This window comes from Euphorbia lathyris, chromosome 1 (assembly GCF_963576675.1).
Source record: "Euphorbia lathyris chromosome 1, ddEupLath1.1, whole genome shotgun sequence".
NCBI classification, from domain to species: Eukaryota; Viridiplantae; Streptophyta; class Magnoliopsida; order Malpighiales; family Euphorbiaceae; genus Euphorbia; species Euphorbia lathyris.
In genome coordinates, this window is record NC_088910.1 from 88099294 (window position 1) to 88111383 (window position 12090).

Consider the following 12090-nt stretch of genomic DNA (forward strand, 5'->3'; position numbering starts at 1 on the left):
TTTGAAGACAATCTTTCAGGCCTTCGCCTGGTCTCTCATGGATATTACTGGGGTATCTCCTAACCTTATGATGCATTCTTTAAACCTTAATAAGGATGCTCCTCCCGTCGTGCAGAAACTAAGAAATCATGGTTTGGAGAAGCAGAAGGTTATTAAGGTTGAAGTTAAAAACTTATTGGATTGTCATCATATTAAGGAGGTGATTTATGCAAGGTGGATAGCCAATATGGTCCTGGTGAAGAAAGCTAATGGTAAGTGGCGCATGTGCATTGACTTCACTAATCTAAACAAGGCGTGCCCTCAGGACTCATATCCAATACCATGCATACACACGCTCATTGATTCTACGGCACGGTTTGCCATCTATTCAATTTTGGATACAGCAGGTGGATACCATCAGATCCCAATGAACCGTGATGATCTATTAAACATATGTTTTTGAATAGACAAAGGAACTTATTGGTAATGACGTTATGCCTTTCGATCTGAAAAATGCAAGAGCAACTTACCAGCGGGTGGTAAATAAAATTTACGGTGATGTCATCGGTGATAAAGTTGAGATTTATGTTGATGATATGATAGTTAAAATTCGATCGATGGAGGAGTATGCGACAGATCTGGCTACAGGTTTTGCTACACTACAAGAGCATAACCTCAAGTTGAATCCATAAAAGTGTACATTTGGTGTTTTTTTGGGAAATTTTTTAGGTTTCATGATATCTCAAAGAGGTATTGAGGAAAACTTGGATAAAATTTATCATTAACATGGAGCCTCCGCAGAAAATTAATGATGTGCAAAAGCTAAATGGAAAGACCAATGCTTTAGGGCGTTTTAATTCTTGTTTAGCCAGGCTCTGTATGCCCTTTTACAAAAGCCTAAAGGGAGTTAAGAATTTCAACTGGACGGTATAATGTCAAACGTCCTTTGAGCAATCAAAATTGTTCCTTGCTTTGTCTCCACTGCTTAGTAGACCTCTACCTGGTGAGACGTTGTATTTGTACATAAGTGTTGCAGAGGAATGAAGCAATTTTATATTGATTCGTGAAGAAGGAACAATGCAGTTTCCTGTCTATTATGTCAGTAGAGTCTAGGGGGATGCAGAGGCTAGATATCCAAAGTTGGAGAATCTTACTTTTGGAGTAGTCATTACTGCACAAAAGTTGAGGCACTACTTTCAAAGTCATTCCATCATGGTGAAAATCTTATGAAGTTAACTCCCCATTGTGGAATCATGTTAAATTGATTGATAGACTTCTAGAAAAAAGGGGAGGTAATGTAAAGTAATTGATTGCAAGTTTTGTGTCAAGCAATTTACTGGTTCTCCTTCTAGATTCAAGGCTCATTTATAGAAGATTAAAGGGCAAGGGATTCAAGCTTGTATAGCAATAAGCAAAGACTCTTATCTTCAAGTGCAAAGAGAGGTGGAAGAAGAAGCAGCATCAAAGGCCAAAGCAAAACCGCATCCGTTCTCACTTCCTGTTTCTCAAACACGAAGTAGTGGTTCATTTATAAGCACCATGGGTGGTACTGCAGGAACATGCTCTTTTAGGGTGGAAGGAGTGAAACATTTGACCAACGGAAAAGGAAGGCATCAATTACAAATCCTTTGGAGAAGTTAGCAAATAATGAACTAATTGACCAACTGCATAGTGAAATTGCAAGAATGTTTTATTCTGCCGGGCTGCCTTTTCATCTTGCTAGGAACCCATACTTTGTGAGTTTGTATACATTGGTTGCCAATCAAAATATAATTGGATATTTGCTGTCAGGATACAATATGTTGAGGACTATGTTATTGCAAAAAGAAAGAGCAGCTATTGAAAGACAGTTGATGCCAACTAAAAGTAAATGGGTGGAGAATGGTTTGAGCTTGGTTAGTGATGGATGGATGGATCCTCAAAGAAGGCCAATTATCAACTTCATGGCTACATCATAGAGTGGACCTATGTTTTTTAAAGCTGTAAATTGCGAAGGTGAGTATAAAGATAAACATTTCATTGCTAATTTGATTAAAGAACAAATTAGGGTAGTAGGTGAATCAAATGTTGTTCAAGTGATAATAGATAATGCACCAGTATGTAGAGCTACAGGGTTGGTGGTGGAAAATGAATTTCCACATATTTATTAGACACCTTGTATAATCCACACTCTTAATTTGGCATTAAAAGAAATTTGTGCACCAAAAGATACTAATGTTGAAACTTACAGTGAATGCAAGTGGATTATAGAAGTTGCTAATGATGCATTTGGAATGAAGAATTTCATTACTAATCATTGCTTGAGTAATGCTATTTACCATGAATCTTCCAATTTAAAGATGTTGTCAATTGCACCTACACATTTTGCTTCTGTAGTTATGAGGCTTAGAAGAATGTTGTCTATCAAACGAGGGCTTACACTTGTAGTTATTAGTGATAAATGGGATAGTTTTAAGGATGAAGATAAGGAGAAAGCTGCTTTTTTTCAAGTCAAGGGTAGTTGATGATGTTTGGTGGGACAAAATTAGATACATTGTTGATTTCACTGAGCCTATTTATGAAATGTTAAGGATTGCAGACACAGACAAACCATGTCTTCACTTGATCTATGATATATGGGACACAATGATTGAAAAGATAAAGTTTGTTATCTTTAGACATGAGCACAAAGACGTTTCTTCTAAGGATTCTACATTTTACAATGTGATTCATGAAATTTTAGTGCCTTGTTGGAACAAAAGCAACACCCCACTTCATTGCTTGGCACACTCCTTGAATCCTAGATCAATTTTTTCGTCTTTTATTCGACATAAATAATTTTATTTGTAGTTCATCCATTTAGAAATTTAATTTCATTGTTAACATTTGTAGGTACTATACTGATAGTTGGCTTAAAAACGGTGTTGGACGTGTAGCTCCCCATAATGATGTGGAGATTTCTACTAAAAGAAACAAGTGTTTTAGGCGTTATTTTTCAAATGGGGATGATCGTAGAAACATTTTAATTGAATATGCTAAGTTTTCATCTTTGCGTGACGAGTTTGGTGATTTTGATTCCATTAATGATAGGAGTGAAATGGATCCATCTTATTAGTGGCTCTCCTATGGAGTCGGTACTCCTATGCTTAGATCTATAGCAATCAAGCTTCTTGGTCAACCGACATCCTCTTCTTGTTGTGAAAGAAATTGGAGTACCTGCTCTTTTATCAATTCAATGAGAAGAAACAAAATCACTCCTAAACGAGCGGAGGATCTAGTGTTTGTCCATACTAACTTGCGTCTTCTTTCTAGGAAGGCATCACAATATAAGAAAGGAGAGACAAGAATGTGAGATATTGGTGGAGATGCCTTTGAGGCACCGGATAGTGCGGGAATCCTTGAGATTGTCGATCTATCTCTTGATGAACAGGAATTGGAGTCGATGGTGTTTCTAGATGAAGAAGATGATGAAAATGAAATGCTTGAAGATTAAGTAATTTGGTTTGATTTGATTTGAAGTAGTAGATATTGTTTTTGTGATGAATTTAATGGCTTGTCTTATCATGGATATTTTTTTTATGGATTAGAGAATGAATTATTTGTGATTTAACAAGTTTTTTTATATATATTTTTATATCAAATATATATATAATTAATTATATAAAATTTATCGTATTCCGTCGCGCCCGTGTCTTATATTTTCTAACAATACCGTTTGTCGTGTCCGCACCCGTGTCCGTGCTTCATAAGACATAAGATAATCATACTTGTAGCCGTCGTTTTAGTAGATCTTTGAATTATATCTTCATCGACCAATTTTTAACCATGGTATGTAGTAGTTTCTAGAGTTACAAGCAAAAAAGAATTAAAAATTGTTATTTATGACGAGAAAAATAAAATAAAAAATTATATTCAAGAATTTTTTTAATAATATTAATTGAATTATCCATATATTTGATTTTATTATGTTAGTTATATGTTTAAATAAATTTATTTAACATTTTTATATTTATAAGTAAAATTATTTGAGTCGATTTATATATTTACAATAAAAATATAATGAAAAGAATATAAACTATAAAAAATATTATGTATTATACGGGTTAAAATTTAATAAAATATTTGTTTTTGACTTATTGAAAAGATTTGTTCTATAGATGTTTTAAAAAGAGAATTTTGAAAAATGTGGAAGTAGAATGGGTGAAGGGTGGAATTGCTTTTATAAATTCTCGTCCTTTGTTTAGTTCAACGGGGTACTGATCAGATTTCCGATCTGGTTAGGATGCTATATGAACCGGTTTGAAACCGGCGAACTAGGATAAACCCGGTAAATTCACCCGGCTTGAACTAAAAACAATAAAATTTCACTGAAATGATCCTTTATTTTCTCTAAAAATTAAAAGTTCAGGTGAAACAAAAAAAAGTTAAAATTAACCTTATGTTTTTCCTTTTCTTTCTCTTTCCCTGCCCTGCGCTTCAACACCAAACCCTAATAATCCCCATCTATCTCTTTCCCTGCCCGGCGTCTTCATAAAAGACCATCGGCGAACATCGGAAGACAACTCCTCCAGCGGCGTCTTCATAAACGGTGAGATTTTCAATTTTCTTTTTTTGAGTGAAAAAAGCTTTTGATTTCGAAAATTGAAACAAAAACGTATAATCTAGGTCCCTTGAAATTCATTGTGTTAATTATAACATGAAAAACCAGAGAATAGGAATTAGGTACTTTTCATATAGTGGAAATTAGTACTTTTCATATTTTACAAGAGAATAATCAACAATAATGATAAAAAAAAATGGTGATTATAAAGCCAAATCCGGGTTCAAATTTCATTCAATCATGATTCATGAGTATAGATGGGTACATATCTGAGTTACAAATACGCATACTGTTATTCACAACTACAATTCAAGTAGTGAATGGAATGTTTTAGGGTGAGATTTTTTTTTGGTTAGTGGCTTTGAAATTTATTGTTACTTCAATGATATGTTTTACATAAATTATATATATTATATAATTGCTATCTTTGTATTGTCTTGCACCATTAATGTTTTTAAAATTTGGTAAACTAAAACTTGAACGTATTTAGTTTGCATTTCTATCTTGTTTTCACTTATAGTTGCTTAGATTAGTACCTTGTCCATCTTTTCTAATGTTTTTGTTCATAGTTTCAGGGGAAACAAGGTGTGATATGGGTAATTGTGTGGGTATGATTTGTTTATAGTACTGCCGTTTGGATTTGAGACTGTTACAGTGATAATCACTATCATTAATAACTCTAGGGTGGTACAGTAGTTCCTTGTTCATTAGGAATGGCTAGGACGATTTGCTTAGCTATCCCACCTGTTATCATCCCTAGCCACGACTCCTTTAGCTATGCCAGCAATTTGTTTTAAATGACTTGTTATCTGACTTCTCTCTTTATCTTGTTTTCAGATTTGTTTGAGGGATTGACAGTAATCAGTCAAAAGTTCGTGGGAAACCTTTGTCCACATGGGCACTAAAAAAAATCGGAGGGAGGTGCAAGAGAGGCATAAACTTAACAATGAAGTTGATCATTTGAAGGATGTAACTCTAATTCATGAAGATTCATCAATCCAGAGTCTAGGGGAAGGTTTTGTTTTGAACAATGAGCAGACTAGTAGGCATGATGCTAATGATGCTGCTTTGAACTTAGAGGGTGATGCAAATTTAAGTAATTATGAGTTTCAGAAAAAAAAGAAGAAACATAAAAGGAGGTCAGATCATAGTGATGCATATGTGGAAATTCCAAAAGTTAGAGAGCATGATGAGGTAGGTGAGAAAGATGGGAATGATGGAAATAAACAAGAGATGTTAGAAAAGAATATCAGCGAAATGGTAGCTAAAAATGGAAGTGGCATGGGTTCTGCTGAAAATGAGGCAGAAGGAATGCCAAGAGCGAAAGATGGAAAAAAAGATAAGAAAAAAAGGAAGAAGCAGAAGAGAGAAAAGGGTATTGGTGATACTGAGGAAATAAGTGCTACAATTGATGGAAATGAAGTTGGTAGTGCAAGAGAGATTTTGGAAGAAAAAGTTATGGAAAAGGTAGCAAAAAATGGAGGTGGCATGGATTCAACTGAAAATGAAGCAGCAGAAGGAATGCCAAGAGCGAAAGATGGAAAAAAAGATAAGAAAAAAAGGAAGAAGCAGAAGAGAGAAAAGGGTATTGGTGATACTGAGGAAATAAGTGCTACAATTGATGGAAATGAAGTTGGTAGTGCAAGAGAGATTTTGGAAGAAAAAGTTATGGAAAAGGTAGCAAAAATGGGAGGTGGCATGGATTCAACTGAAAATGAAGCAGCAGAAGGAATGCCAAGAGCGAAAGATGGAAAAAAAGATAAGAAAAAAAGGAAGAAGCAGAAGAGAGAAAAGGGTATTGGTGATACTGAGGAAATAAGTGCTACAATTGATGGAAATGAAGTTGGTAGTGCAAGAGAGATTTTGGAAGAAAAAGTTATGGAAAAGGTAGCAAAAAATGGAGGTGGCATGGATTCAACTGAAAATGAAGCAGCAGAAGGAATGCCAAGAGCGAAAGATGGAAAAAAAGATAAGAAAAAAAGGAAGAAGCAGAAGAGAGAAAAGGGTATTGGTGATACTGAGGAAATAAGTGCTACAATTGATGGAAATGAAGTTGGTAGTGCAAGAGAGATTTTGGAAGAAAAAGTTATGGAAAAGGTAGCAAAAAATGGAGGTGGCATGGATTCAACTGAAAATGAAACAGCAGAAGGAATGCCAAGATCGAAAGATGGTAAAAAAGATAAGAAAAAAAGGAAGAAGCAGAAGAGAGAAAAGGGTATTGGTGATACTGAGGAAATAAGTGCTACAATTGATGGAAATGAAGTTGGTGGTGCAAGAGAGATTTTGGAAGAAAAAGTTACGGAAAAGGTAGCAAAAAATGGAGGTGGCATGAATTCAACTGAAAATGAAGCAGCGAAAGGGATGCCAAGAGCCAAAGACGAGAAAAAGAGGAAGAAGCAGAAGAGAGAAAGAGATGCTGGTGATACTGGGGTAATCAGTGGTGGAATTGATGGAAAAGAAACCAGAAATGAAAGAGAGTTGTTTGGAGAAAATATTCTGGAGAATGTTGAACGTTCAAGGAAGAAGAGGAAGGAAAAGCATGAGCTAGGAAATGGAGAAATAAAGGAACATATTGGTGCTGCAAATTGTAGCAACAAAGTAGAGAAGAAGAAGAGGAGGAAGAAGAAGAAGAAGGTTGAGCTAGGAAATGGAGAAATAAAGGAACATATTGGTGCTGCAAATTGTAGCAACAAAGTAGAGAAGAAGAAGAGGAAGAAGAAGAAGAAGGTTGAGCTAGAGAAAACTAGTTCAGAAATAAATGGGTCTACATCAAAAGGGGCATCTAAGAGAGTAAGTTTTTCTGAAGATGTGGAAATTTTCCCATCATCTGATGATCCAAGTGATGATGGGTCTGTCCAGAAAGCGGAATTGGTGCGAGGGAAGCGATTCTCACGTGAGGAAGATGAGATGGTTAAAGAGGCTGTTTTGAACTACATCGATGAGCATGAATTAGGTGAAGAAGGGTTAAATATGGTTTTGAAGTGTAAGAAGTACCCTCAGGTTAGAAATTGTTGGAAGGAAATAGGGGAAGCTTTACCTTGGAGGCCTTGTGAGAGTGTCTATCATCGAGCCCATGTCTTGTTTGAGAGGGATGAAAATCGTAAGTGGACTGAAGAAGAGTATGAAGTAGTGCAGAAGTTTTATGAAAAATACGGGCCTGATTGGAGAACTTTGGGTGACGTGCTTGGCAAACACAGGTTTCATGTCAAGGATGCATGGAGGAGACTAAATGTGGCGAACAGAAATAGAGGAAAGTGGTCCCAAGATGAGTACCAGTCTTTGTTTGATCTAGTGAACATGGATCTGCGTATGAAAGCTTTTGAGGAAAGGAAGTCGAAACATGGAATGTTGCGAGACAATATTTGTTGGACAGCCATTAGCAACCAGCTGGGGACTAGAGCTACTCCTGTATGCTGCATGAAATGGTATGATAATTTAACATCTCCTTTGGTGGCTGAAGGTAAATGGGCTGATGTGGATGACTATCGCCTTTTGATTGCACTTGATGATGTGGATGCATGCTGCATGGAAGATGTTGACTGGGACAGTCTTTTGGAACATAGACCTGGTGATATATGTCGAAAGAGATGGAACCAAATGGTCAAGCATCTTGGTGAGCAACAGAACGGGTCATTTGCAGAGCAGGTTGAAGTTTTGATGAAACGGTATTGCCCGGATGTGCTTGAAGCCAGGGAGGCCTACGCTAGCAAACCTATAGTAGACTGAGTTTAGATTCATTACTTCCATTGCTGCTATCTGAATTTTGCCTTATGGGATTTGGGAGTATTATGTAGTTATTTTAGCAAAAGTTAAGTTTTTTGTGGTCATGTTTTTGTTTGGGGCCATTAGCAAGGCTTATTTTGTGATTTCATGTACTAAAATGGATCTTTTGCTCAAAAAGTTATGGAAGTTTATTACAACTTAGGATCCAAATAGACTGGATTGAGTTTAACATGCACACAAGACTTGTGGTTTGCAATTGTATGGATGCATATATGTATGTAAGTGTTGCTTCCTCTGATAAATAAAGGCTGTCTCTGATTATTCTGATTTTGGGTGTATTTGCATTGAGCCTCTCATTTTTCAATTAAGCATAGCTCTTGAGCTTTTATTTGTGGCCATCTTTGGTCTCTAATGACCTAAAAAGTCTGCTTTTATCATAAAACAAGGTTAACATAGCGTAATTATATGTTTTACGGTTTGAAATAAGGTTTTTACAATTTTTCTATAATCGTGTCACATGTATAAAAAGGCTCCTTTCGAACTGTTCAAAATGTAAACTTGGAATGCAAATAAAATGAATAATGCTATGTTAACCGGAACTGCACACTTTCATGTTGAGAGCATTGTCTGAGTGAGTAGGCAGCGCCTACCAAGCAAAGCTTTCTTGAAGAGGCTGGGCTCTTTCCTTTTCGGCACCCGCCTTTTTTTTAGGAGATTTATATGCCCAATGACACTGAAAATACCTTATGAAAAATGACTGTTCGGTTCTAACTCCTTAATTTGAACATCCTTTCTATCTAACTTGTTTGAGCAACGCTTACTTTTTTTATATACATTTGTTGCCTTTTTTTAGGGATAAGTCATTTGTTTTTTGCAAATGATTGTTATTTGTTTTACAAAGCTACTACCCGGATTGTATTGTGGTCCAAGAAGTGCTGAACGAGTATGAGTTGGCATCTGGTCTGGTAGTAAATTTTTAGAAATCTGCTGTGTTGTTCAGTAGAGATGTGGATTTCGATGACAGATTGAGTATTTGTAATATTTTCGGGTTAAAGAAACTCAGGATTAAGCAAGGTATCTGGGTTTGCCTTCTATGGCGGGTCTTTGTAAGAGAGCAGTATTGAAATTCATTAAGGACTAGTACTTGGCAACATTTACAATCCTAGCATTTGAGATTACTTTCTCGGGCATGTAAGGAAATACTTCTTAAAACTGTGTTACAAGCTGTTGCAAATTTTTCCATGAATGTGTTTCTTTTGCCGATTAGTCTATGTCAGGAGCTAGGACGGATGTTTAATGCTTTCTGGTGATGCAATAACTGTAAGGAAATTAAATGGATGTGTTGGGATGGATTAAGTGTTCCAAAGGAGTCAGAAGGAATGGATTAAGTCTACCATTGATGTGTTGCTCAAGAAGTTCATCTCAGTGAATTTGCAGTGTTCGGTCTGTAGGGAAGCTAATGAAACTGCTTTATGTCTATTTTGAGATTCTCCAGTGACAATTTCAGTCTGGAATCTGTCTTCATTGGGCTTTATTGCTAATTTGCAGGCTGATAATTTTTTGGATTAGTTGAGGAGGTGTTTCGAGGTTCTTAATTCGGACTTTCATAATCTCTGGGCTATGGTTATTTGGAGCTTGTGGTTTGCGAGGAATCAAACAGTGGGGAATAGTTCTATTATTGAAACTGCCGCCTAATTTTCTAAAAGATAATGTTGATGCATCTGCAATTCAAGGTTCAGTTAGATTAGGAATTGGTGAGTGCTTCGAGATAGTCAAGGCCTCTTCAAGGGAGCTTTTTCTCGAATTATTCCTGGTTCATTTCGACCAAGAGAAGGAGAAGCGGTTGGCGTTAGGGAGGTTTTAAGCTGGTTGAAGTAGAAGGGGTTAAATGTTGTCGTGGTTGAATCAGATGCATTTAATGTGGCGTCTCATATTTATTTATGTTCTTTTTACGGTGCTTGCTTTAATTGATGGTTGTAAGAGTTTGATTAATGGTTTTACTGATGTCAAAGTCATCGTTCTACAAATGAAGTCGCTAATGCATTAGCTAGAGCTAGTCATTCTATGTCAAAATCAATGGAGTGGAATACAAGCCCTTCTAGTTTTATTAACCATGCTTTGTGTGTTGTTTGTCATTAACGATATCTTTATCTAAAAAAAACTATCACATTAGAACTTTAAATAAATTTGTCAATAAAGGAAGCAGTTTGGTTCATTTTTTTTTTATTTGTAACTATATTAGTGATATAGTAACCATTTTAGACGCATTAACAAAAAAAAAAAAAAATTGTGATTAATTTATATGTAACAGACTTAATTGTAGATAAGTTTTTTTTTGTAACTTTGTCAATGGTATATTAAATGTCTTAGATGTATTGATGTTTGGATGATGCAATGTGATAGTTAAATAACAATCAAATTGGGTTTTTCAAATTTTCGGTAATTTAGAGTTAAAATTGATTTTGTTTAGAAATATTATGGTTAATTCTATTATTCATCGAAAAATGTTAGGATCAAATGTGACCCTTATCCCTTTATATTGCATAAACTCCAAATAATATTAACTTTTTTCATATAAAAAAGTATATATCAATATTTTTTTTGGTATATATCATTCTATTAAAGGAAAAAGTACAGCATGGAATAGAGGACATACAAATACAAGTTTAAGGGGTAAATTACATACATGGTGTACAACGTTTGCACCATTTCACACTTTGGTATACAACTTTCAATTTGTCACATTAAAATGTACAACCTTATAGATGACTTCACAGTATGGTATACAACCGGTAAAAATTACCGGTCAAACCTATTAAACCTGCCAAACCTATTAAACCTGTCAAACCTATTAAACCTGCCAAATCATCCATTTTCAACTTATCCCTTACAAAAAGTGGACCCCATCTATAACTGAGTTACTTTTATACCATTTGACTATCTCCTTCCCTCTCTTCAACTCATCATTCTTCTGTCTTTAAATTTAGAAATTAAATTCATACCTATCAGCCCTAAATCTTTAAATTTCTCTCTCTAAATTTATACCCTTTGACTAACTCCATAACTCTCCTCCATTCTCTCTCTTCCTTCTCTCTGAAATACGAATTTAAAGCAAGCAAAAGCTGAATATAAACTCACCAAAAATGAAGGTTATTATCTTTTATCATCCTGGATATTTATCCTCTTGATAAACTTTTTATTGGTTATTATCTTCAAAGTTTTAAGGTATCAGAGGCGTCTAAGGATTGCAGAAGGATTCATTCACATCGGCACCGTTTAGAACAATTTCAGAGGTCGTCATTTACTCACTTAATGTTTATGCAAGCTCTGGCTTTGTATGAACTTCAATCGAAACAATCAATAACGAAAAAAAGGAATTCCAGAACAGTTAATCGGAGGAACTTCAATATTCGAATCAAAATCTAAACCAAAAAAGAAGAAAATTAAGCAGGGTAACTTCCTTGGTACGAGATCTATTGGTTCAGAAAAAATCAATAAAAAGGTTAAATCTTTTCCTGATCAGAAATCAATAACAAAGTCTTAAACAAAGTTTTTCTCCTCATCGAGGAATCAGAGTGCTAATTCCGATTTTATGACCTCTTTTGCTGATCTGATATTTAATCCCTTTCATAGGACCTCTTTTGCTGATATGATCTTTGATCCCTAAAAAACTTGAACAGAAAATCTGAACTCACTAATGTGTAAGAAGAAGATAAGTAGAATCACAGGGAGAAAATGGCTCACAAATCATGAAGAAGAAGAAGATAAAAGAAGAGAGAGAAGGGAGTAAATGCTGAAAATCGTGAAGA

The 12090-nt window shown here is 35.3% G+C and overlaps 1 protein-coding gene across 1 annotated transcript; it reads left to right on the forward strand.

Moving 5' to 3' along the window:
• The first annotated feature begins 4171 nt into the window (after positions 1 to 4171).
• On the forward strand, positions 4172 to 8608 carry LOC136205647 (DNA-binding protein REB1-like). The gene is made up of 2 exons (XM_065996333.1): positions 4172 to 4546; positions 5396 to 8608. Exon 2 carries the CDS (start codon positions 5453 to 5455, stop codon positions 8282 to 8284), a length of 2832 nt encoding a protein of 943 aa, XP_065852405.1. The 5' UTR covers positions 4172 to 4546; positions 5396 to 5452; the 3' UTR covers positions 8285 to 8608.
• The last annotated feature ends 3482 nt before the right edge of the window (positions 8609 to 12090 follow it).

Bases quoted from the DNA above. Each gene is read 5' to 3' on its own strand.
- LOC136205647 (XM_065996333.1), top strand. From the start codon at position 5,453: ATGGGCACTAAAAAAAATCGGAGGGAGGTGCAAGAGAGGCATAAACTT.